The following is a 27682-nucleotide window of genomic DNA, read 5'->3' as shown; positions in this document are numbered from 1 at the left end:
TGATACTGACAAAAAGTCTGATCCACACTTAATACCTTACCCCAAAATACATTCCAAATAGTTGGAGGATTTTTTAATTTTTTTTTTAAATATTTATTTACATTTGAGAAAGACAGTGCATGAGTGGGGGAGGGGCAGAGAGGTTGGAGACAGAATCTGAAGCAGGTGCCAGGCTCCGAGCTGTCAGCCTAGAGCCTGATGCGGGGCCGGACCCACAAGCAGCGAGATCGTGACCAGAGCTGAAGTCGGATGCTCAACTGACTGAGCCACCCAGGCGCCCCTAGTTGGAGGATTTAAATACAAAAAAAATTTAGACGATGCAAGTTCTGAAAGGAAAACAATGGGAGGTTTTTTGTGTTTTTTTTTTCTGTAAGTTTTTATTTGAGAGAGAGAGAGACAGAGAGAGAGAGAGAGAGAGAGAGAGAGAACAAGCGGGGGAGGGGCAGAGAGAAGGAGAGCCAGGATTCCAAGCAGGCTCTGCGCCATCAGCGAAAAGCCCGACGTGGGGCTCAAACTCACGAACCCGTGAGATCATAACCTGAGCCAAGGTCAAGAGTCGGATGCCCAAGTGACTGTGCCACCCAGGCACCCCAATGGGAGAGCCTTTAAAAATAATCATGGAAATGGGAAGTCTTCTCAACAAGAAATTCTAAAGCTCCCCGCCCAAACCCTGATAAATTTAACTTAAAAAAAAATTATAATAATAACTAACAAAAGTCAAGCTGAAAGACAAACAACACACTGAGGAGAAATATCTGGAATTCATACCAGATAAAAGGCTAATTTCCTTAATATATCAAGAACGCCTGTAGCTGAATAAGGTCAGTAATTCAAGAAAAAAATTTAAAAAGGATAAAAAGGGAAATGCAAATGGCTCAAACACATGTAAAGCTACAATAAGACACCCGTTTTACCCTTCCCTTCAGATGAGTTACCATCAGTGTCTTGTGCTGATGAGGGTATAGGAAAACAGGCAGTTATGGAGAGTAATTTAGCAAAATAGTAAAATAACAACTGCACATGAATCCATTTGACTCAGCAATTCCAAAGAATCTCAAGTCTTCTAAGAATTTGTTTCTGGAAATGTGGATATGTACACAATTATATGTATATTCGTATATATGAATATATTCATATATATGAATACATACATAGGAATACTCACTGCATCTTTTGTAATGACAAAATCTGTGCAATGACAAAATGTTCCTCGTGATACATTATGTATTCTAAACATATTATGGCATATCCATATAATGAACTACTGAGCACTATCAAAAGAAACCAGGCAGCTCCAGATTTATTGACAAAAAAATGACCTCCAAGATATTTTAGGCGGGAAAAAAGAAAGCAAATTTCAATATTGCATGTATAACATACCATAGTTAGTATATACAGTCACACATACGTTAGTATATACGCACCACATCCAGGTAAAAACAGTGTTTGGGTTACTACCCACACTAAGTGTAAGAGCAAGTCTGTGAAAATGAGTTCAGGTGTGTTCCTGTCTTTAACAACAAAGGGTGTGGAAGGCTTTCCGGCGACTATGAAGCTGGGGAGATTTTGGCCAGACTGAGGATGTCAGATCTCACTGAACCTTTCCCTGAAGCCCCTCAATAAAACGGTTTGATTCCCTCCCTCCCGTCCCCACAAAAAAGGTTTGCAATGGTGTGTGCAGTCCCTGCGGATGAACTGATGGGACACGCCTACCTCTTGTGGCTGCCACTCGTGGAGTCTCTTCATCCCCTTCATGTCCTGGGTCAGGCTCTTGTCTAAATTATCCTACCCAATCTCACCAGTTAATACACCCAAAACAAAAGTCTGACCACACCACTTCCCACTGATGACTTGGCGTGAGACAAAAGAAAGAACCCAAATTCCAGAGCAGCATCCACAAGGCCCCTCTGGAGCTGCCCGTGCACAGCGCTACAGCCTGCAGCGTTCCTGGCACACAACTGTGCCGCCCCTCCGTGTCTTTAACGTGCTTTCTCACTGACAACGGTGCCTTCCTTTATTTCTCTCTTTGGAAGAACTCTCCTCTTAAGGTCTAAATGCCACCTCTTCTGTGAAACTCCAGTGCACTTCTCAGGTCTGCTTTGCCTCTGGATTCCCAGAACACCTTGCATACAACGGAAATATCCAGGCATGTATCACAGCACATTTTTATCATTAGCATGGCACAGCAGAATGGACATGGATTTTGCAGACCGGCCTGGGCAAATGTGACGAGTTACCTTCCCGGCCTCTAATACTCATGCCTTCAACTACACAGAGGGCTCCGTGCAGTATTTGGCGCATAATATGAATTCAATAGGCAGCTGCTGTCCAGACTCTGCCAAACAAATTGTGCGACCATGGCCAAATTACACAACCCTTATGAGCCTTAAAAGCAGTTAAAATAATGTTCCTACATTACGGAGTTGTTAAAGATTAGATGAGATGTAGTCACCTAGTACTGTTCTCAACCGATCAATGCTTAAATGTTTCATGAATGAATGAATATTTTCAAGTAAAGGATTAAAAATGACTTGCTCCAAATATACACTATTTTGAACCATAAAACAGAGAGCATTACAGAAGGGAACATATGGAGTGTGGGGGTGGGGGGATACCAGGGGAGGGGAGGGAAAGAAAATGTAAGAATGTGGGTGCTGGAGGTAGTGGTCTGAAAGCTCTTTATAGGCACTAGGAGACTACATGGTATATAAAAAGTAGAACCTAAGAATATGCCAGAACTTCTGGGCCCTATTCCAGTTTCTATTATCTGGAAAAAAGTCAAAGTAATGGACTGACTGCAGGATCTTCCACTGGAACTAGAACATAATGTAGCTTTTAGTGACTACCTTCTGCCCCAAATCAGAAAAGCTCAAAACTTACACAGTTAAAGGCAGAGAAAGATTTTCAAGGAGAAGATGCAAACTAAGTCTTGGCAACTCCACCCTAGCAGCTATGAAAAAAGATAAAGATCCAAAACCGAGCCAACCTAGAAACTGGATGGTCGGTCAGGTTTCTCTGGGAAGGCCCTTAGAACACCAAGGGCAGACATAGCTCCAAGTACTAAACAAAAAGCAAAATTATTCTTTCCCTTTTAGAGGTTCATAAGGCAGCCCAAGGAGCCCTTCAGAAGCATTTTCTTTTAATTATATCCTTTTTCCTGTTTTACATATATAAAAAACACGTAAGATATATGTACAGATAGACTTTAAATTATAGAGACAAACAGATCCCTTTCCTGGATTATATGTCTATATCAGGGAGAAGATATTCTATGGAAAAAAACTAAACTTAAAATTAAGTATGCTTGGGGCGCCTGGGTGGTGCAGTCGGTTGGGCGTCCGACTTCAGCCAGGTCACGATCTCGCGGTCCGGGAGTTCGAGCCCCGCGTCAGGTTCTGGGCTGATGGCTCAGAGCCTGGAGCCTGTTTCTGATTCTGTGTCTCCCTCTCTCTCTGCCCCTCCCCTGTTCATGCTCTGTCTCTGTCCCAAAAATAAATAAACGTTGAAAAAAAAATTAAAAAAAAATTAAGTATGCTTAGCTATAAAACTAGTATACATTTACAAACTTAATTATCCTTACATGTTTATATATCCATAAGGCTATATATCTCATTATATATATTTACATAAATATGAGAAAATACATCTCATTATATACACATACAGATAAATAGATAAATCTCTACATATCTTCTGTGTAGCAATGGGCTTATCCTCAGTTATGGTGGTGGGCAAGTGACAATACTTTGTCAGGTTGGGGGAATGTTCTGCAGAATGCAGTATATACTGTGAATCAGTGACCAATATGTGCTTCTGTTTTTTCATGGCAAAATAAGATTTATTAACCTTTTGGTTGTGTTTAATGCTATAATCTTAAATTTAATACGTGAGTTTACCCTATTTTAGTTATAACCTATGTATGGTCTTCTGTCATTTTGTTTTCCTTGCTTGTATCCTTGGTTTTTTTCTTTCCTATATTTTGTTATATGTTTTGTATTTTCTATTACTCCCCACCCCATACCCCTGGTAATTTGGAAAAATCTACAGTATGTCTTTAGTGATGCTAAATGTGCTTTTGCAGAGAAAGAAGTTAGCACGCTTACAATTTTTCCCATCTCCTCCTTTATTTCATCTCCTGCTTTTTGTTGGTGTCCTTGTGAACATATTTCTTCCTCTCTATTATAAAAGAGATATTTAATATAAAATAATTTAAAGTATAAGTAAGTATATCACCTTCGTTTTAGGAAAAAATTATCACACTTCTTTAAATTTAGACGTCACATTTGAATACATTTAGTGTTCACTACCCGCCCCTTCATAACACAGAACTTCCCCAATCTGTTACTCATCAGACTCATCTCTAGAAAATGTGAGTTCTTGCATATTCGGAAATGTTTCAATGAAGCTTTTATGTGTGAATGGCAACTTAACTGGGTATAGAATTCCTGGGTCAAACATTTATCTTAATATTCCGAGAACTGCAATGCGCATATCCAACAAAAAATGATATCCAGCATAAATAAAGAACCCCCAACAATCAATAAGAAAAAGAGAAACACAACAGAGAAACAGGCAAATGGCTTGAACAGGTATGAACAGGTATGAAAAGGTGCTTAAACTCATTAGTCATCAGGGAAATGCACATTAAAGCCACAACGAGATACACCTACCACAACGGCAGGAAGACTTAATACTGTTTGCTGGTGAGGATGTGGAGCACCAGCGGTAGGAGTTTACACTGTCACAACCACTTTGGAAAACAAATAGTACCAACTAGAGCTGAACATACACAATTTCAGTGTCATTAGGTATATACCCAACAGAAATATTTAATTTTTAAAAAAAAATTTTTTTTAACGTTTATTTATTTTTGAGACAGAGAGAGACAGAGCATGAACAGGGGAGGGGCAGAGAGAGAGGGAGACACAGAATCTGAAACACGCTCCAGGCTCTGAACTGTCAGCACAGAGCCTGACACGGGGCTCGAACTCACGGACCGCGAGATCATGACCTGAACCGAAGTCGGACGCTTAACCAACCGAGCCACCCAGACGCCCCCCCAACAGAAATATTTAAATGTGTACGTGTATGTTCCGAGAGACATACAGAAGAATATCTTATATCGGCATGATTCATAATAACCCCCAAATTGGAAACAATCCGAATGATCATCAGTGGTCAAATGGATAACTGTAGCCTATTCATAAAACTGAGTAGTACGCAGCAATGAGCATGAACAGATCATAGGTACCTCTACACACACATACATAAACCTCATAAGCACGGCACTGAACAAAAAAGTCGTAACATAAAGGAATACATGCACACGTATTTATGGTAGATACCTATGAAATTCAAGAACAGGCAAACTGATCAATGTGGTTTTAAAAGTTAGAAAAGTAGTTACCACCTTAGGACAGGGGTTGGCAAAGTTTTTATGTTAAGGGCCAGATAGCAAACATTTAAGGCTCTGCGGAGCACGTAGTCTCTGTGGTAAGAGCTCATCTTTGCCGATGGAGTGAAAAGGCAGCAGCCGTAGATAATACATAAACAAATGAGCATGGCTATGTTCCATTAAAGCTTACGGACACTGAAATTTGGGCTTCGTATAATTTGTCAGTCATGAAATATTCTTCTTTTGACATATTTTTAGGCCATTTAAAAACATAAACATCATTTTTAGCTCACAGAGAAGAGCCAGATATGGTCTGCAGACCTAGTGTGCTTTCGAGAGTCGGGTGCAGGTGACTGGGTGTGGGGCTGCTGAGGGGCTGGAAAAACTCTTTCTTGACCTAGATGTGGTTACACAAGTACGTGCCTTTCATAACACTGAGTTGTACACTTAAGGTTTATGTACTTTCCTATATGTGTTTCAATCAAAAGAATGTTTTTTTAAAGTATTTCTTTTAAGTTAAAAAAAACTGAACATGTGTGACTAACTTAATTTTTCAGTTAATTTATTGGTAGACTATTCATTCTTGAAATTCGGGAAGTTCCTCAGGATCGTTATTTGTTGATTTTTATTCGTTTTCTTTCATTTCAGAAAAGTTTTCTATTCTTTGACTCTTGCCTTTGTTCAGTTTGTTCTAGGCTCTTCACCAGTGACTGCCAGTATTTCTGACAGAATGAATCTGTGTATAGAATCCCTCCCCCTGCCTCTCTTCCGTACCCCTTATCTCCCCACTCTACGATCATTCCTGTTTTCTTTTCCTGTTTTGGAGTGACCTCCAAGTCCCTCTTCCTCACTGATTTGCCCTTCCTGTAACTCTGATTCCGCTTTTTCCAGCCTCTAGTGCAGCTGTGCGGGCTTTATGCAACAGCACACTTCTGGAATTTAATCCATACCTCTTGTGGCTTCTTTGTAACTCTATTCTAGCACCTCACCTTTCACCTCCTGTTTCAGAGAGAACATCTTTTTCAACTTCCTTGACAGTATATATCAGTTCTTCAAGTTTCTGTTTTTTCTAATGTAAGTTTTCATTCTAAATATTATAATAATCCCTCCCCTTTTCCCATAGAATCTGCACGGGTTGCGTGTTAGTTGCTTATTAATTCATCTTTCCGTGGAAAAAGTTCATCTCCAGGGTTTCTCCCCTTCGGCACTATAGTTTGGACTAGATAGCCCTGTGCTGTAATGCCCTGCATATCACTGTAGAATATTCAGCAGCATCCCTGGCCTCTACCCACTAGATGCCAGTAGCACCACACCGACTGTGACAGCAGAAACTGTCCGTGCATTGCCAAATGTCCCCTGGGGAGAAGAGGGGCAAAACAGCCCCTCATTGAAAGCCACTGGTCTACTCATTTGCCCCAAAAGAGAATGAGGAGAATCTCCTTATTGGACACTGCTCAAATTCTTCCTTACACTTTAAGCTAGAGAACTGGATGCTGTAGAGGTTTCAATTATTAGTTCAAAAGTTCAACAGCCTGAAGGGGGATGGGAAGAATTGGGGCTGGCTGTTGACTGTCGCAACTGGGAAATTTCATCTCTAGGCACTTGGTTGTTGGGACCAACGCCTCTAAATATACACCTATTTTGTGTGTTGAGGGCTGGGTCATGCTCTGTCTTGATGCTAGGATTTTGGTTCTTTTCCTCATATGGGAGTAAGCTGGTCACTCTGATAAGACATCAAGTTAAAATAAAGCCCCACAGATTGCAGGATTTTTGTTTGGTGGTTCAGCAAATATTTCTCTGTGCACAATGGCCTTTGTTTGGTGCTGCTGGCCCTCGGCTACAAAGCTGGCTCCTAGGATATGGCTTCCAGTCTCTCTGGCCAACTGTCCCCACCCCATACCTCATCCCCATCAGAAGCTGGAATAGGCAGGGAAAAGGGGCTGGTTTGCATCCCCCACTTTCCAGAATGTCTTCTAGATGGATGGTTTCCAGCCCATCTCTCCAAGCTTCAGGGTCCCTCTGAGACTCCTCCAGTGTTTCTCCCAACAGTGGGGGTCGTATACATCATATCATCCTTTATTTTAATTCAACTGATCTTTCTTTCTTTCTTTCTTTCTTTCTTTCTTTCTTTCTTTCTTTCTTTCTTTCTTTCATTTTTAGCATTTATTTATTGTTGAGAGACAGAGAGGGACATAGCATGAGGGGGGAGGGGCAGAGAGAGAGGGAGACACAGAATCTGATGCAGGCTCCAGGCTCTGAGCTGTCAGCACAGAACCCGATGCGGGGCTTTGAACCCACGAACCATGAGATCATGACCTGAGCCGAAGTCAGATGCTTAACTGACTGAGCCACCCAGGAGCCCCCTTAAATTCAACTGATCTTAAGCTAGCAGACAGCCCCTGGAATTCATGGTTTAAGATTGGGGCTATTTCCAAACTTCAGTTGACGAATTTTCCCTTCTGTTTTTGTCGTTCCTTTCACCAGGTTTCAGGAAAGGGTTATTTTGCTACCTTGCTTTAAGTCATTAATTCTCCTTTTAGTCTCCAACACCATAGTAGGGTCTTCCTCCTCTACAGAGGTAGAGCAGGGAAATAGCTCAACTCTCCTTAAAGAGAAATCTGTTTTAGGTCTCATTTTGAGCAGTTGGAGCAGAAAGAAGTGAATTTTTTCCCTAAAATACATGGTAGGAGCTCAGGAGAGAAAAATCCAATTTTTGAGAAAATGTTGGTTATGTGGTTCCAGGTGCTTTTCTCTGCCCTATGCACTTAATTTTACGCTCATTAAGATAGAAAAATATGCTCTGTTCCACTTGTGTACTAGGCTAGGGAAAAAATGAAATGTATCCTTTCTGCTATCTGCAAGAGATACTAAACACAAGAAACTACTCATGACTGCCTAACAGAAAGAAGGATCCTTAATTTCTAAATGAACCTCCCATCTTCCTGGGTCAAGGCATTTCTTCTCTTTATGCCATTGATAGAGACGATAACTGGTATAATTAATGCATAGGTGTCAAGATCACACAAAAGTTTTATGTACTGGTCTTCTTTTTCCAAACAATCCTATATAAATGCCTCAGTTTCCTGTATCAATTTCAGTGTACTTCAAGCTGACCAGATTAAGCTTATAGAACGAATTAGATTCTATTTCCATGACAGTCAATAACCAACTGCTAGCTCATTGCTTCCTGGCAGCCATAAATCCACACAGTGGGCAGGCAGATGGTTGGGCCCTACCCTGGATTAGGTGTGCTAGATGAATTTTTTGTTTTGTTTTGTTTTGTTTTTAAACTAAAATCACAGGTCAGGCTGCCTGCAGGCAGCATGCCAAGGCCTGCTGGTTATAGACACAAATACCTTTATAACAAGGATACACTCACTGATGACAAAGATTAAAGGGAAGGAGATCGTGCCTAAACCCATCTGACATCTTTGTAGAGTTTAAATATGGAAGTAGAATAAGGTTGACCAGTTAACCAAAAAATATGAAGAGCACTTACCACAGTGCTCAGCACTAGTCTGAATGTTTTAGAAATACAACATTCAGGGGCGCCTGGGTGGCTCAGTTGGTTGACCGTCCGACTTCGGCTCAGGTCATGATCTCACGGTCCGTGAGTTCGAGCCCCGTGTCAGGCTCTGTGCTGACAGCTCAGAGCCTGGAGCCTGCTTCAGATTCTGTGTCTCCCTCTCTCTCTGCCCCTCCCCTGTTCATGCTCTGTTTCTCTCTGTCTCAAAAATAAATAAACATTAAAAAAATTAAAAAAAAAAAAAAAAAAAAGAAATACAACATTCAGTCCCTGATCCTAAGGAACCTAGGATTTAACTGATGAGACTAGTGCGCATATAATAACACATCATGGGGGCACCTGGGTAGCTCAGTCAGTTGAGTGTCCGACTTCGGCCTAGGTCATGATCCTGCGTTCTGTGGGTTTGAGCCCCGTGTCAGGCTCTGTGCTGACAGCTCGGAGCCTGCTTCAGATTCTCTGTCTCCCTCTCTCTCTGCCCCTCCCCTGCTTGCACTCTGTCTCCCAAAAATAAATAAATATTAAAAAAAACACACACACACATCATGGAAGACAAAGAGGAATTCAGCATTAAATCCTGGGTTCTTAGCCCTCCCAACCTCCCAAACTATATGCTGGTCCTTTAAGCTTCCCTTTCCTCAATTTCCTCCCACCTCTCCTTCACACCTCCTTCACAGTCTCCTATTTGAGACCCTCTAAACGCTAGTATCCTCCCTTCGAACGCCTCTTCTCAATCTATACATTTAACCTGGTGAAATGATCATAATTGAAACTTCAACTGCCATCAGTTTGCTCTAGAACCTCCAACTCACAGACCCACATGGATGCACACCTTCAGACCCCATAGACATCTCAAAGGCTGGGTGTCCAAACGTGCTTCCTTCCCAGTATTTTGATTCTTGGTGAATGGCACCACCATCTACTCAGCAACTTCAGGAATCACCTGTGGCTGTTTTTTCTTCCTTACTCTTTTTTTGTTTTGTTTTAAACAGGTACTATTTCTTTTTTTAATGTTTGTTTATTTTGAGAGAGAAGGAGAGCATGAGCAGGGGAGGGGCAGAGAGAGAGGGAGAGACAGAATTCCCAAGCAGGCTCCATGTTATCAACCCACGGCCTGATGCGGGGCTCGTACCCACAAACTGTGTGATTACGACCTGAGCTGAAACCAAGAGTTGGACACTCAACTGACTGAGCAACCCAGGAGCCCCTCTTCTTCCTTACTTACAGCCAACCATTAGTTCTTTTTCCTAATCTTACTCTTATCCACCCACTCCTCTCCTCCCTCCTACTCAATGTCATTCTCTGAGCTCAGGCACTGATTATTTCTTGCCTGAACCACACCTGAGCTTGCAAACTGGTTTCTCTACTTTTGGTATCGTCTCTTCTTCCCCTGAACTCCCCCTCTCTGGCCACTCCCAATCTTTCATCCAATATACCAACTACTTGTATTTCCACATGTCTTCTCATCTCTACATCTTCATGTGGTTTTTCATGTATTTTTCATCTCCATAATCTTCATGTCCCTTTGCCTGGAACACTCTACCTTCTTCCTATTAATCCATTAAACTTCCACTTATCCTTTAAAACTCAGATCAAACATCACCTACTCCAGGAACTTCTTTCTGATACTCACCTACCCAAAGTCATATTCTCCACCTTTATGCTGGGATCCAAATATTGCGCTGTCTAAAAAAATACTTAAAACACATAAAATTCCTCTTTATCTCCAACTGAGTGGGGGGGGGGGGGGGAGAGGGAGATACTTTCTCATAAAAACTATAGGAAATAGACTTTCCATTACTGCAAACAGAGGTAAGTCTCTGTGTCCCCCATTCAGAACTATGGTCTGTATTGAAGCACCCAGTGGACACTGCTACCAACCACATTTTCTGGACAACACTCCCCCCGCTCACCCAGACTCTCACCATGCTCTAGGCAAAAGGAGAGGTTTTTTTCTTGTATTGGCCTTTGGTTACTCCTTTAGGGCAGGATGATCAACTGGATAAAAATACAGCATTTCTGTGAAGGCGACTCCTACCATCTAACTCCTAATCTGCTTCTCCTACAGTTTGATGTCTCTAGCTGTCTGTAGGATGCTCCTCAGAGAAATCAGGACAAGGTTCAAAAGTTAACACAAGGGGCGCCTGGGTGGCTCAGTCAGTTAAGCGTCCGACTTCGGCTCAGGTCATGATCTCACGGCTCGTGAGTTCGAGCCCCGCGTCGGGCTCTGTGCTGACAGCTCAGAGCCTGGAGCCTGTTTCAGATTCTGTGTCTCCCTCTCTCTCTCTGACCCTCCCCCATTCATGCTCTGTCTCTCTCTGTCTCAAAAGTAAATAAACGTTAAAAAAACTTAAAAAAAAAAAAGTTAACACAAACCAGTTTCCTTAACCATGAAATGATGAGCAGGTGATCTCCAAGGATGCATTCCCACTAAAAAGTCACCTGAACTCATTCCCTGTCCTAAACTGGCTCTTGTGAATTTCCCCATTTCTAGGGATAGATAAAATACATAGAGCCTAGTTATTGCAGCTCACTAGCTTGTGACAGTGGTATTACAGGATGGTTAAGGGGATCGCCAATGTGTGTCTCAAGATATTAGAAATGTATGAATACTCTCTTCCTCCAATAATTCAACACAGAACTTCAACTTGTGCTAAGATTCCCCAAACCTTTACATACCACACTACCTTCTGGAGGAAGGCATTTCCTTTCACATATTCTAAATTTATTTCTTTGAAGCTTCAAGGGGTGCCTTTAATTCTAGTATTTCAAGATTTGGAGAATAAGTCCATACGAAGGCCATCCATACCTTCAGAAACTCATAGTCTGTATACAAGGGAAAAACAGTGCTCTTGGTGTTTGGGTTTTTGGTTATCCAGTAAAGCCTATATTGGCCAAAACTGCCGATTTGGCATACATCACCACATTGAATATTAAGTTTCTTTTGCTATGCTATAAAACCTTTCTATGCTTTTATAAAGTTGTTTGTTATTAGTGCATAATGGCATCTCCAAACTTCACCGTCACTTCCATGGAAAATTCTTCCTTATACTGACCTGCTCTGCACCTACCTACCACAGTTGAGGGGATGAGTGTCTGGAATATGAGATGGTTCCCATCTGACATCAATCCCAGAGTGAGCAGCCTTTATTCCTAACCCTTGTCCTGAGCCCGAGTTCACAGAGACAAATTCTGCCATACTGGCTGATGGAAGCAACAGTCCAGAAATGGGGTCTCCAGATACTTCTGGAAAACAGGATGGCTTTCCCTAGCATGAACCCCCAGCACCAAGAAACTGTTTCTAAGTGAATCCCTTCTTCTTTGCCCCTCTTCACACCTAATACCACTATTTTACTTAGGACTCATTTCTCAATTAAACATTTTAAGAGTCCAACTGCCTAGGTTCAAATCTCACTTTTACCATGTGCTAGATGTGGACCTGGGTAAATTGCTGAATCTGAGTTTGTTTCCTTCGTCATTAAGATGGAACTACTGACAGTACCCCCTTCATATAGATACTATTAGGATGAAATGACTAACTGTAAAGTACTTGGCACGGTGCCTGGAATAGAGCAAGTGTTTCATAAATATTATTATTACTATTACTACTACTACTACTATTATTATTATTATTATTATTATTATTATTATTCTCAATAGCTTCCTAACCAGTTTTCTGCCACAGGCTATTACCCTTCACCAATCTATCTTCCAAGCTACTTCCAGGATATGCTGTCAAAACATTTCTTGATTATAAAATGCATATTTTATTATAGAAAGTTCAGAAAACATATAAGGGAAAAGTCAGCCACTGTCTGACCACAGAGACAACCACTAGTGATGTATTTCCTTTCATTCTTTTTCTTTTTCCATTTTTTTCTTCAAATGTTTTTATTTGAGAGAGAGTGCGCACGCGTGTGCGCGTGAACACAGTGAGTAGGGGAAGGGCAGAGAGACTGGGAGACACAGAATCCAAAGCAAGCTCCAGACTCCGAGCTGTCAGTGCAGAGCCCAACGCGGGGCTCAAACCCATGAACCATGAGATCATGACCTGAGCTAAAGTCGGTCGCTTGACTAAGCCACCCAGGTGCCCCCCACCTTTTTTTTTTTTTATGTAGGTGAGATGATCATTTATGTACCGTTTAGGTGTGTACATTGTTTCCAACTAAGCATTACCCCATAATTTAACATTTAACACCACGAGGTAGGTTTGGTTCTAATTCTCTGTTTAGGATGAGATGCAGATAAAACACGAACCAGAACAATAAATGACTGGTGGTAGGACTCTCCACTCCCCTTATCTCTCGCCCACTGCCCCGCCTTCCGGGCTGAGAGGCAACAGCTGCTGGCATTGCTACTGCCTGGTGTCTGTGATGCCGACACTCTCCTCCCTGCTCCTCTGCTCTCCAGCTTCAAGCTGAGACTTGTCCTCTCTGATGGAATGTGGAGCCCTGAGGGTTCGGGTCCACCCCTGTGCTACCGGCCTGCCGGCTTGCCTGCCAGCCTGCTCTGTTGCCCCGAACACGGTGTTCACACACGCCTGGGACTTCAGTGGCCACCGTCTCCCCTCTCCCCATCGGTGTTCACTACATGTTTCAAAACCCAGCCTGGAACAAGAGTTTCCAAAAGAAAACATGACCCTCCCTAACAACAACCAAGCCCGGGGTTTCGGAGCGCTCTTGGCTCTTACCGTTTAGCCACATCCATTATGACTGCACAGGCACTGGGCCAACAGCTGTTGAATGGATGACTGAATATCTTATTGTTTCTGTTGTCTCTTCAAGCAGACCACAGAGTCCTTCAGAGAGGAACCATGTCTCCTAATTTTTATCCTTAACGGTAGTTAGTACAGAACTAGTAATCAACAAATGACTGATGAATAAAGTAATGGCCAATACTTTTCTTCCTTTGTAACACGTATATTTTTACTTCTTTCTCTTGCCTTACTGCACTCAACAGGCTCGGTGACAGCTAACACTCTTATAGTGTTTACAATGTGCCAGACGCAATTCTAAGTGCTTTATACATTTCAACTAATTTAAACCTTCCAACAGCCCTGGTGAGGGGATACTATTATCTTTTTATTTTGTGCACGAGGAAGTGATGGAGTTAGAATTCAAATTTCTTTATTTTTTAAAAATTTTTTTTAATGTGTATTTATTTTTGAGACAGAGACAGAGCATGAACGGGGGAGGGTCAGAGAGAAAGGGAGACACAGAATCTGAAACAGGCTCCAGGCTCTGAGCTGTCAGCACAGAGCCCAATGCGGGGCTCGAACTCACGAGCCGTGAGATCATGACTTGAGCCGAAGTCGGACGCTTAACCGACTGAGCCACCCAGCGCCCCAGAATTCAAATTTTAAAAACTAGTTTGATCAAGGGCACCTGGGTGGCTCACTCGGTTAGGCATCTGACCAGCTCAGGTAATGATCTCATGGTCAGTGAGTTCGAGTCCCACACCGGGTGAGCTCCAGCCCTGCTTCAGATGAGCCCCACTTCTCTCTCTCTCCCTCCCTGCCCCTCGTAGGATTCTCTCTCTCTCCCCCTCTCTCTCTCTGCCCTTTGTTCACTTGCACCCTCTCTCAAAAAAACAAACCAAAAAAACCCCCCCAAAAACTAGTTCGATCAAATATCACATCCATATAATTGAATTCAACAAAATATTTCTTTTTAAAATATTTTTTTAATTTATTTTTGAGAGAGAGAGAGGGAGAGAGCGAGCACCCAAAGAAGCTGGGGAGGGGCAAAGAGAGAGAGGGGAAACACAGAATCCGAATCAGGCTCAGAGCCTGACGTGGGGCTTGAACGCACTAACCATGAGATCGTGACGTGAGCCAAAGTCAGACACTTAACCAACTGAGCCACCTAGATGCCCCAACAATATACACATATAGATATATTACCAATTAATATATATATATTTTTTTAATGTTTATTTTTGAGAGAGAGAGAGAGAGAGAGAACGCGCGAGCAAGCATGAGTGGGGGAGGGGCAGAGAGCGAGGGAGACACAGAATCTGAAGCAGGCTCCAGGCTCTGAGCTGTCAGCACAGAGCCCAACGCGGGGCTCGAACTCGGGAACGGCGAGGTCATGACATAGGCCGAAGACAGACACTTAACCAACTGAGCCACCCAGATGCCCCTTAATATGTTTAGTAAGGACCAACTATGGCCTAAGCATTATGTAAGGTTATGTCCTACTCTGCAGAGGAAGAAATACCTAACAATGTACTAAGTATCAGGCAGATGGGACAGATACACACCAAGGCAAAGAAAGAAAAGGGCAAAGGGAAGGGCCCAATTCCTATGATCAGAACAAGCCTCTCCAAAATGTTGAGAAATAAGGAGGCCCCCAAAGGCATCTCATTATTAAGATCCAAGAATGAACAGGGTTAGCCATCGACGGGGCCACAATCCCAAAACATGTCTGTGAGCATTTGGCAGGACCCTCCACTTCTGTGCACTCTCAGACAGAAATATGGGGGCCAACTTGCCCTTGTTCCCCAAGTGATTCCTTATCTGGACTACAGGAGTCTGGGGTAGCTGGAGTGGGCAGGACAGCCCAGCTCCTCCTTCCTGACAAGGACACAGCATCCCAACTAGTCACACAATTGACCTAATATTAATTTATTTTAATACGCAGAGAACACAGACTTTTTGTAAGACTTGTTTTGTGTATCATAAAATCACAAGAATTTCAACATGCTCCTCACCAGCATCCATGTGCTTTTTGAGCAACACCTGAAACACATCTTTTACAGAACGCTTCATAAATAGCAGAGTCACAGCCTAGCATAGACCTGGGGCTTCCTGATAACATCACTGACCTCCCGAGACAGAAGCTCCCAGGAGCGGTCCTCGTAGCCTTCGCTGTGTTTTCACTGGAAGGCAAGGCTCAGAAATGGACCAATTCCTCAGTGCTCTTACCCATTAGGCTTCAGCCACCACCTGATGCTATGTCCAAACCCACAGCTCAGAGCTCTAGGCTTTCAGCCTACCCAAACTCATCCCTCCTCCAAATATGTTTTTGGGGACCAGCACCACCAAGGTAGAGACCTGGGCTGTCCTAACCCCATACGTCCTCCTCCTGAGAGGCCCTCCACCCACCCGCTCTCTCAGTCAGGCCATTGTTATTTCTTGTTTGGCTCGTGACACCTTTCTTATAGGTTCCCCACCAGGCAGGCTTTCCTCTTCACCACAAGCTAGAAAAGTCTTTCAGAAGCACAAAGTGACAGATCATTACTTGCTTTAAAACCCTCAGGAGGTCACTATTACCTATAAGATCAAGTCAGACTCCTGACCTCAGCTCATTATGCTGTGCAAGACCTGGCCCCTGGCTGCATCTCAGGCCACCTTTTGTTCCTACCCACATGTTCTCCTCTCCTTTTGCTCCCCCTAGACCAAGCGCAGTCCAAATAAGCCCTACCCCCTCACAGCCACTAGGCTCAGGCCTCAACACACAAGGACCACCACCTCCTCTACGATGCCTTTGCCTCCATCTGGGCGACAAAGCGCCCATGCCCACCTCCACTGACATGCCCCATCACTGTCTGTTTCTTTCAATGTCTTTTCCATTAGCGTGTGAGCTCTTTTCTGTGTCCCCAGCCCTCAAGAGAACGACTCGCACACAGTAAACGTTTGCCAAACAACAGAATGAGCCCACCAGGCTTTGCCTTTCCCTGACACCCAGGTGGACTTACCGACACAATCGCAGGTGGGGAACTCAGCCTGGGCTCTCTTTGCAGGTGTGTCCAGCAGACTCTTGGTGGGTGTGTCCAGGTACTTAAGAGGGGACTCCAGGAAGCCACTGAGGGTGGGTGTGAGTGGGTTCTCGGCCTTGGTGGGTGTGGCCTCCTGGCCTCCCTCCTCTGAATGGAAGCAGGTGGTTGAGAGCACAGTCACAGCCCCTGAAGACTCGATCTTGATTTGCTTGGGGGAACGGGTAGAAAAAGGACTCTCGGGGGCTGGGAGACATGTTGGCTGGTTCTCGGGGTCCTGAATGGGCACAGATGGGGGGCCGGGAAGCCCAAAGCTATCCCCGAATTCAGCTTCAAACTGCCGGATGAGCTCTTCCAGCTTGTCATCGGCAGGGGGAAGAGGGCCGGCAGAGCCCGGCTGCAGGGTCGCCATGGGGCTAGGGGACCTCATTTCCTGAGTAGGGGGCAGCAGGCTGTCCCCGGAGGGACTAGGTGCAAATAGCGCAAGAGAAGGTTCTGGGGGCAAGGGGACAGCAGAGCCCTGTGAAGCTGGGACAGGGGCAGGTGGATGTGCCTGCGCATCCTCAGAGGCTGGGGACCTCAGCCCTTCCAGGACAATTTGCCGCAGAGGCGGGAAGAGAGGCTGTGCTTCCCGTGGCCTGGACTTCTTGATCTGAATGGGCTTCCGGACGCTGGGCTTGATCCCAAGGGCGGCTTTCTCGGTTCCCACGAGACCTCCAGCTGGTGCCAGGGGCTTCTTCTTCTTCTCCTTGGGTGGTCTCTCTGGAGGCCGTGGGGCAGGTGAACTTGGTGGGGCCCACCAGCCCGGAGCAGGAGGCTCCGTGGGAGGGGGGAAGGAGCCATCGTGGGCCTGGTCCAGGAAAAGAGTGCGCTTATGGTGAAGGTGCTGCTGCAGGGCGGTCTGGGCCTTCTGGTGGGTGTCGGGCTCTGCGGGTGCGGCAGGAGCCTCCCTCTGGAGCATGGGGGATGGGGAAGGGGCTGGGGAGGAAGAGGGCACCTCCACCTTGACCTTGGGCTTGGTGGGCAGGGCCTCAGGCCGCTTGAATACTGACTGGATGTAATCACTGGCGCTGCCCAACAACTGCTCCAGTTCAGCCATGGGGTCAGGGCTTGGGCGGGGCATGGGCCAAGAGCTCCGTGGAGTTGCTGGTGGGGTATCAGTGCCCCAGGCTTCAGGAAACTCTGTCCTAGGAGTTGCTGGAGGGAAGGCAGGGCTATCAGGAGCAAAGGACGCGTGCTCTTCAGCGGGGACCACAGGCCACGAGGGGGCCCGGAGGTAGGACTGGGGAGATCGGAAAGGGGCAGGAGGGGACAAGGCCTCAGGGAGGGGGCAAGAAGCCTGGGAGGAGGAGTGGGAAGGCTGAGGGAGGGCAGAGGAGAGCTGTGTGAGGGCCTCAATGGCGATGGCTGTCTGCAGGCTGATGTTCTTTTCCTTGGCGATGCTCAGGGCACTCTGGGACAGGGGCAGGCCCTCTGGGGGAGGTATCTGGGGAACCTCAGAGCTGAGGAGTGGCCTGGTGCTGGGTGCTGGGAGGCCAGCCTCACCAGAAGGTAGAGTCCCTGGGAGCCTGGGCCGCTCTTCCCCTCCCTCCACGACCACAGACTTGATCTTCCCCTCCAGCCACTCGAGGTAGTCAGGGCATTCTGGGCCATCGCAGTTGCAGTTGGGCGGTTTCATGCCATGCCGAGCGAGGGCCAGGGCCGTCTGCAGTGTGTCCAGGTCTTCGCTGCCAGCAGAGCAGCCCTCGGGCCCTGACCGGGGTCCCCTGCTGTTGTTCCCAGCCTCGCGACTCATCTCACGGTTGAAGGTTTCATAAAGCCGGGTGCTAAGGGCCCCGTAAGAGGACACAGCTTCGGCCACAGCCGAAAAGGCCACCAGATCGTGGGCATCTTCCAGGCGAGCAGTGTGAGCTGGGCCTGGGGCAGCGTCCCAGTCGGGCTTCTGGTCTACTCGCCAAGGACCCCCAGTCCCCAGCAGACTGGGTCCAGCGGGTTCTCTAGCACCATTGACCGGCACCCCTGAGGCGCTTAGCTGCCGTGAGTCCCCATGGTACACTGGCCCTGAGTCCATCTGACCTGGAACAGGTCCATCAACTGGGCTGAGCTCTGAGCCTGTCTGAAGAAAGAAAGAGAGAGAGAAAAAGAGGAAAAAGATGAGCCATAATATTAGAAATGCACTGTCCTGCTTCACACCATTCAGATGCACACCTAAACCCTGCTTTTCTTGCAAACTCTGTCTCTGATACAGCTTGAACCTGAACTCATCTTCGTGTCTCCTTTCCCAGCTAGCTGCACCAACAAAAATGAAAGGTAGGTCTTTAAAAGGTCCTAATCCAGAATTCTGAATTCTGTCGCTCACATCCTTTTAGAGCCTAAGATCAATCACACTGACAAGGCTCCCCAGAAACCAAGCATTTATTAAGGAGTTCCCAAAAAGATCGTTAACTCTCAATAACCAAAGTGACACCAGGACTACACTGATTTTGGTTTTTGTCAAGAGAAAGCTAACCAAGCACACCAACTAGCAATATGCCGTAAGTGTGCAGTGTGTGTGTGTACAGGGAAGGGAGCGAGCAGCCTTTATGGACAAATGCAGCCCGGACAAGGGGTCAGCCACAGCTTTTCAGTGGGAAGGAACCCACAGTATTTTTTCTCTGCCTGTTACTGTCCTCACTTAAGCCCTGGCTGAGCTCTGAGAGCTGGCAACAAGATGACATTCCCACTCCCAGTCCCAGCCAGGCCCAAGGGAAACACTGATGATTGGACACTGCGTGCGCTTAGCACCTCTTGCCGAGCCGGTCATGCCAGTAACAAGCAAGTTGCTATTTGGATGAAGATCCAGGCCTCTTCCCAAGCCCAAAACCACCCCTATACACCTGGTACCCAGCAAAGCACACAGAAGGGGGAGGGCATACAAAGGAAGGAGCCAGGTGGCCCAGCCCAGCAACTTAAAAGCTGATACAAAAATGTGAAATTCAGTTTGCAGAATTCATCCCTCCAGAAAGGAAAGTTCTTCCTTACAACAGAATGCCAACAAAAAAATGTAGGAGGGATGATGGATTTGGGAAGTCCTCAGTGGATGCTACAATTAGCAGGTGAAAGCTTGATGGGGCACAGGATATATACATGGTCTCAAAGTATTTCCTCAAAAATCACTGAGTTATAATAGTAAAGAGAAATCTGGCAGACATCACCTTAACCGAACGATCAAAGTTATCATCGCCAATATTGCAACCAACATCATGAGATTCTTGATATGATACACTGAGAAGGTTATAACATCACTCACACAGAACTCCAGCCAAAATGTACAACCTGAATCTAATTATGAGGAAACATCAAATAAATCCAAATTGGAGGGCATTCGAGATAGCACCTGGATTGTTTTCTTCAAAAATTTCAAAGACAAGAAAGACAAACATCTCTGCAAACATCTTCAGCTTACTGAAGACACAGGATGGTGAAATGCATGCTCATGGGTTAGATCTTGGACTGGGGAAAACAGCTTAAACGTACACCATTGGGACATGTGATGCAATTTGAATATGGATGTGGATAAGATCACACTGTGTCAATCTCGGTCTTCTTGACTTGGGATTATTTTACTCTGATTATGTAAAAGGATGTCTTTGTCCTTAGGACACGGACAACACACACTGAAGTATTCAGGGTAAAGGAACAGAGTATCTCTAACAATCTCAAGTGGTTCAGAAAAGTATTATATGCATATAAAAAATATACACATATAAAGAAAATGACAAAGCGAAATGTGAACCATTTTAGTATGTGGGAGTCCCAGGTACTTTTCTTGCAACCTTTCTATAAACACTAAAATAAAGTGTATTAAACAGAGGGTTAAAACGATACTAGTCCCCGGACTGTCAGACATGGCCATCCTGGGCTCCAAAGCAGTGGTGGGAAGGTGGGATTTGGGACCAGCCCTACGGGAGGTGAGCAGAGGCCCAGCCTACGGTTCCCACCCCATCCTCGTCATTGCTCCAACTCTGGTGACTAAGGACTCACATGCTTTTCCAACAGACTTTTCTGAGATTTGCACGTGTAGTTCTCATTGCCGGGAATGCCCTGCCCAGCCTCTGTGGGGCCACTCTAGCTTATCCTCAAACACCAGCTCAATGTCACCTCCTCCCCGACCTGGTTGGCAGACACACCTGTGGCTCCTTCCCCCAGCCTCCCATAGCACCTTGTAGATGCCTCTATTAGCACTTTTCACATGCTCCTACTATTATTCAAGCAGCTGCCTCTCCCACCAGATGCTAGCTCCTTCAAGACAAAGTCCAAATCTTAACCACTTCTGCACCTCCTGCCCACAGCTGCTGCAGTAACGCCCTCGCAGCCCAGGGAAAGGCTTCCCATCCCCCACTGGCCACAGACTAAGCTGCCTTTCCCTGACTATCTCTCCAAACGCGGAACTAGGAAAGAAACCTTTCCCTTAGGAATGTGGTTGATCACCCAGTAGTCCCTTCCCTCCTTCTCAAGACCTAAACTACCACGACAGCAAAGGCTACAAAGTCTGAAGTGGCCAAATTTTACACGCTTCTGTGTAAAAGACAGAAGGAGCACGCATAACCCAGAAGAAACATGAGGGAGTAGCATGGATTTACAAAAACAGTGTCAGGAAGACTAATGCTGTGTGAGCTGAGGCTTCCCCAAAATGGTCAAGACAACTAAAAGGATTTAAAAAGTTATTTTTGGTTTGTGAATAAGAACAAGGAAGGGCTAGGCTGGCGCTTGTGCCTCTGAATTTCCTGGGAAAGAAAATGCTCTTCAGACCAAAAAGAGAAGGGCAGAGTGGACACAAAAAGGAAGGAAAGTAAAGCCAGGATGGGTGGGGAGATTTTAAGAAACTCTAAACTGCAGTTTCTCGGCCAGGGGATCCCACTGATCCATTCCTCAACACCTGCTGGTGATCCCGGAAGAAATATGCTGCCAGGAGAAGGTGTCTTCAGGCGGGAAAAGGGCAGGGATCATTCCCGACTTTAGTCCACTGAGCGAGGTCTGCCCCAGTAAGATTTCTGAATGGGTGACTGAGGAAACGAACCACAAAGAGCCAGGTTCACCAAAGGCCATCAATATCCAACTAATCTGCTTTTGTGTCCTATGGTCATCGGACCAGGGGATGGGGAGACATCCTGCCTCACAGGTCACAAACTCAAGCAAGCAAGGCAGTTCAAGGGCTGCAGGCCAAATGAGCCACAGATCTGTTTTGTTTGGCCTACACAGTATTTTTATTTGTCTTTCCAACACTAAAAAAATAATAATCAAATTTTACACGAAACCCAGATTATCTCAAAGGTCCACACTTGACCCGGCAGAAGAGCAACAGCTACCACTCCAGATCACGCCCACACTCGCCATCTGACACTGCTTTCTTGAAACCAAGGCCAGGGGTCAGAGGTTACTTATTAATTGCCTGAATTCATGATCACTTCATTCGTTTGTGTTACTTGCCAAGCCCGTGCAGGCATTTGCACTTGTAACTTGGGCTACAGATGTTGAAGTTTCCTAAGATCTGCCATGATCCCTTCGTGGGCCAGAGAATTAATTACAGGGCCAGACAGGCTGGCTCACCACTGGCAGGATGACTACGCTCAAACTCAAGTGGTGTATCAACTGGAGGGGGAAGGTCTTTAGTGGTCTGCCACAGGCCTCTGCCCTCAGAACTGTCCTGTTCAACATATTTATCAAGAATAATAGAGAAGGCACACTTATTAAACAGTCAAATGTTGAAAATAAGACGGATAGAGACAGGTTGACTGACAGGACCCGATGCCAAAAGGTCAACAGGCTGGAGAGAGAGAAAAAAAATCTAACAGGGTAAACAGGGTCTTATACTTAGGCCCCAAATCAAGTATGTGCAAATCAAAGATGGCAGCACTGCACATAAAAATGTCTTCGGACGGGGCACCTGGGTGTCTCAGTCGGTTAAACGGCTGACTTCGGCTCAGGTCATGATCTCATGGTTTGTGAGTTCGAGCCCCACATCGGGCTCTGCGCTGTCAGCTCAGAGCCTGGAGCCTGCTTCAGATTCTGTATCACCCTCTCTCTCTGTCCCTTCCCCCCTCAGGCTCTCTCCCTGCCTCAAAAAGTAAATAAACATTAATAAATGGTGTTTAAAAAAAATGTCTTCGGAATCAGGAGAGGTGAAAGACTAGCTGATGATACACGCAGAGTGATCATTTGGCAACTTCAATTTTTTTTTTAACGTCTATTTTTGAGGGAGAGAGTGAGACAGCACAAGTGGGGGCAGGGGGAGACAGACACACAGACACACACACACACACACACAGAATCCAAAACAGGTTCCAGGCTCTTGAGCTGTCAGCACAGAGCCAAACATGGGGCCTGAACTCATGAACTGCAAGACCATGACCTGAACCAAAGTCAGACACTTAACCGACTGAGCCACCCAGGCGCCCCATGACTTGGCGGTTTCAAAAGGTCTTATAACTCGGGATTTTTTCCAACTTCTTTACTACAATCCACAGTAAGAAATGCATCTTACAACATGACCCATTATGCACTTACATATATGACAAGTTGGACAGATATTTCCCCTTACTAGACACACAAATGCCTCCCTCCCTCTCTCTTTCTGGCAGGTTGCAACCTTGTAAATTGATTTTATAGTCCACTAGTGGGTTGCAAGCCATAGCTGGACACATACACAGCCATGACCTGACTGGAGCAGGACCCACAGCACAGGTACTGACAGCCCCACTCTGCCCACCCAGTCCCTTCCTGACCTAGGATTTCCCTTGGGGCTACCCCTGAGGGGGCACAGAGCAGAGCAAGCCAGGCAGTTCAAAACTATAGAGAAACCCTTTGGGTTCTAACGAAGATAAATTCATGAAAGTCTTTAAACATCTGAAGTCTGTCAGTACACTGTTTCGAGTGACTTTAAGCTTTAGAGAAGTGAACTTAGGCTCAACTTAGGCAAGACTTAAAATTTTTTTTTAACATTTATATATTTTTGAGAGAGAGCGAGAGCGAGCGAGAGCGAGAGAGAGAGCGAGAGAGAGAGAGAGAGAGAACGCAAGCAGGGAAGGGAGCAGAGACACAGAATCTGAAGCAGGCTCTAGGCTCTGAACTGTCAGCACAGAGCCCAACACTGGGATCAAATCCACCAGCTGGGAGATCATGACCTGAGCTGAAGTCTGAGGCTTAAACAACTGAGCCACCCAGGTGCCCCTAGGGAAGACTTTTAAAACTTAGAGATGCTAATGCACTGAATCTTGTCCCCCCTAACAACCAGGAGGCAGCAAGTCCTTATCAATGGAGACTTGAAAAAGGAACAAGACAGTTATCAGGCGATTACTGGCAGAGAGGCAGGACAATGCTGGAGGGTGGATGCTAGTTGAGGCCCTTCCAAAATCTCAGTTCAGAAATACCCCAGCTCTAAACCCTTCCAAGCTCTCTCTCTCAATCCTTGCTCCCCTCTGGGCTCCAGCAAGTGCCACTCCAAGGATGTTCCTCAGTGTCTGCTTTTTGTCTGGACCTCTCAACCAACCTCCAGCTGGCTCCAACCTCTGAGACGTGTTACAAGCCGAGAGAGAGCCAGCTTGTCTCAAACAGAACTGAACTCCTCTCCCCACCTACCACAGCCCCTTTTCCAATTTCCTATTCTTGCCGGCATGCTTACGCTCGCCAATGTTCCCAACCCCAACGTCACCCGTGTTCTTCCAGTGTGCCTGGTCACCAGACCCAAACAATTCTAAGTGAGAACACCTCTCTGTTCTATCTCCTCCCTCCCCATTCCTGCCCCAATTTGAGCCTTGGTGTGTGTGCACACTTCCTAATTGTCAACCTGCCAGTGTCCCCTTTAAGCAACTCTATGTGCCCCCAGCCCCCACCTCAGCCACTATCTCTGTTGCTGATGATGTCTCACCTTCCCTCAAGACTCCCAGCACACTCTCAGGCCCAGCCACTATGCTGTGAGGTAGCCCAGGCCACATGCAAAGGCTACCTGCAGGTGTCTGAGCTGACATTCTGAGAAGTCCCAGCCAATAGCTGCATCACCTGCCAAATGTGTGAGTAAAGGAATCCTTCAAGGATTTGAGCCCAGGGGTCAAGTTACCTCCAAGTTTTGAGCCTCCCCAGCTGAGGCCCTAAAAACATCAAGGGCCAGAGCCAAGCTTCCCATGCCATATCCTCCCTGACTTCTGAATCCAAGGGCTCCATGAGCATAATAAAATGATTGCTTTATGCCACTAAATTTTGGGGTGGCATTAAAAACCAGACTGTATTTCAGGAACATTAAGACGTTTATAAGGGAAAAAAGACAGACTATAAACAAATGCCCCAAAGCACATGAGTGCTGTGAAAACAGTGTGGAACCCAGGGTGGGGGGTCACTTCTATCTGGGTGGGTGAACAGGGGAGTCAGGAAAAGTCTCACTTTGAGGGCACCTGGCTGGCAAAACTACTCTGTAAAGCTATTCCTGTCCCAAATTTACAGATGAAGAAACTGAGGCTCAGAGAGTTTAAGGAACTTGTCCATGATGCACAGGTAATAGGAAATAAAGCCAGAATTTAGAATCAGATCCACCTGTCTCCACGCTTCCTCCTTGGAGGTGTTCAAGTGGGAAGCCATGGCAGACAGGCTGTGGAGGATTCAGACACCTGTTGGGAGAATTAATTGTATGCTCATCACCATCTCTCCCAGCCCTGTGGTCCTTGATCTCGAGGTCATGAGTTTTGAGCCCCAAGTTGGGCATAGAGATTACTTAAAAAAGAAAAAAAAAAAGATCTCAACTCAAAGTAACCTTGGGGATAGGCAGGTATTTTGGAGGAGGGGGAGGAGAAGGAATTCCTGGAGGAGGGAGAAGCATATGCAAAAGCACAGATTCCTGAGAAGGCCTGCAGGCCCAGGGAAAGGTTAAGCTGGGGAGCACTGCTTGAGCACGAAGTGTGGTGAGGACAGGCCTGTGGCTCACTGCAGAACTGATTTACCTTTTAGGAGGGGCAACCAAATGTCCCTGGGGAACTCAGACTGTAGGCTACAAGGCCGGCGGCCTAAAGACCAGTTAGGAGACGACACCAGGGTAAGGGCCTGAACTGAGTAAGGCAGCAGCAGGGAGATGAAGATGAACGACAGTGATGGGAAGAAATGATTAAATGTAGGGGCAAGAAAGAGAACCAAGCGCCCCTGATGAAGTCCTTCTTCACCAGTCCTGCCCGCCACAGGGTATGAACCAGACCCCACAGTCACCATGCACAGCCACCTTCTGTTGGGGGATCTCTTCCTGGGAGTATGACCAAGTACACTGCAAGCTCCTGCACTAAAGCTTCCATCACACCTTCAGAACCTGGCAGAGTACTCAGCAGATGTTCAGAAAGATCTGCTGCTTCTTCCTCCCAGGAGCCGGCAGCTAGCAGCCTTGAAAAGAGGGTCTGTGAAGCTCTGGGCAAAGCCGGCGGTGGCTCCTCTACTGGGCACCTGGCAACAACGTTCACACTGTAGATGCCCGTGAAGCTACCAGTGCCGTCAGGAATACCTTTGTCATAAGTGACTTAGGAACCTGACAACTCACCTTGGAACAGCCTGCCCCAACTCTGCCCTCCACAGAAAGGCCCACCAAAAGTGGGCCCCTTCTTATGGCCTCTTTCCAGGTATAAAACCTCGCCTTGGCCTCCACATACCTACCTTATGTGGAGGTAGGGATCCACATACCCTACCTTACCCAGTCCGTTCCCTGCCTCACAGTGTGACTAGCAAGGCTCTGACCCATCCCAAGCTCAGCCTTGTCCAAGCTGGGGGTGCCCCTCAATGGGGGGACAACAAGGGCTTGTTACTACAAGACAGACTAAATCCCCTTCTCAGATCCAAGAAGAGTCTTAATCCCTCACCCCACTTCATGAAGACTTGCCAAGTGCATCCAGCATTGCCAGCCCATCCTCATGATTCTAACCCTGAGGGGACCCAGGTCTCCCTCCAGTGGTCTAGGAACCTCTATTGGGATTGGTCCCTGTACCCTGCCTAGTCGGGATTCCCAAGGTTCCTCCCACCTCCCCCTTTATAGCCAACTCCTTCTGCTCCCAATTCTCCATAGCTGGTCCCCCAGACATCTGCAGGTATTCAACAACAGCCCACCCTCCCCACCTGAGGGGCTCCAGAGAAGTATGAAACCACATCCCCAAACATCTCATTTTGTCTAGAACACAGGGAGAGCGGCAGAAAAATACTACATTTTTCCAAGTCTTTTCTGACTCTCAGACTATCAATACACTGAAACCAAATCAGCAATCCCCTATCAAAGGAAACAGAAGGAAGGAAGGAAGATAAAGACTACCATCTTGAGAGATCAAAGTCCTCGTTGACCATACCATCTCAGGGCCTCTAGGAAAGGAGGAGTCATAAGAGGCACAGAGTCCAGAGGGTTTTCTGCTGGCCGTCAGCACTTACACACCATGTTAGAAGAAACCTGTCTGGGAAGGTGTATCCAGCCAGGATGAAAAAGTCTGCAGTCAATAAAGGCCAGTGGCTGGGAGGTAGGGCCGGTCTAGGGTGCATCCTCTACGGTGGCATCTCCAAGAACGAATTCTCGTGGGATTCCAAGACAGTGGTGGCCACTCCCCACCCAGCTGGCCAGTAGACCCCACCCAGCACTTTCCTGCCTCTGCCAGCAGCTCAGCTCCTCTGCCCTCCAGCAGCTGTTCAGGGGGTTGGACTTCCCAGCTCCGCCCTTTCCCCTAGTCCTAGAGGTCGGCAGCCAAGCCCTTCCTCCCCTCCCCCAATGTCTCATTGCACAGGGGCTGTATTTATGGCACGCTCCGTCTAGAGGTGATCAATTATTCATCTCTTAAGAGGATTCTCCCCTCCTGGGATTTACTGATGAAACAAATCTGTGAGTGGGAAAGGAGACTTTCAGGGGAGCCCTTTCAGGGGATGTGCGTGTGTGTGTGTGTGTGTGTGTGTGTGTGTGTGTGTGTGTGTGCGTGCGTGCGCGCGTGTGTGTGTGTGTGTGTGTGTGTGTGTATACACTGGCTAGCCCGGTCCCATGTCTGCACTCTCCACACCAAGCTCTCTGC

At 46.3% G+C, this 27682-nt stretch overlaps 1 protein-coding gene across 4 annotated transcripts in view; it reads right to left on the bottom strand.

Moving 5' to 3' along the window:
• Positions 1–27682, bottom strand: part of TET3 (tet methylcytosine dioxygenase 3) — a 106425-nt gene that overhangs the window by 34031 nt on the left and 44712 nt on the right. For all 4 annotated transcript variants that reach the window (XM_043603716.1, XM_043603717.1, XM_043603715.1 and 1 more), the window contains one exon: positions 16617–18750. In XM_043603716.1, coding sequence (XP_043459651.1) covers positions 16617–18750 — 2134 coding nt within the window. The remainder of the gene's footprint in view (positions 1–16616; positions 18751–27682) is intronic.

Source organism: Prionailurus bengalensis, chromosome A3 (genome assembly GCF_016509475.1).
Source record: "Prionailurus bengalensis isolate Pbe53 chromosome A3, Fcat_Pben_1.1_paternal_pri, whole genome shotgun sequence".
Lineage (NCBI taxonomy): Eukaryota > Metazoa > Chordata > Mammalia > Carnivora > Felidae > Prionailurus > Prionailurus bengalensis.
The sequence above is the reverse complement of the archived record's forward strand: the minus strand, read 5'-3'. Positions and strand labels throughout refer to the sequence as shown.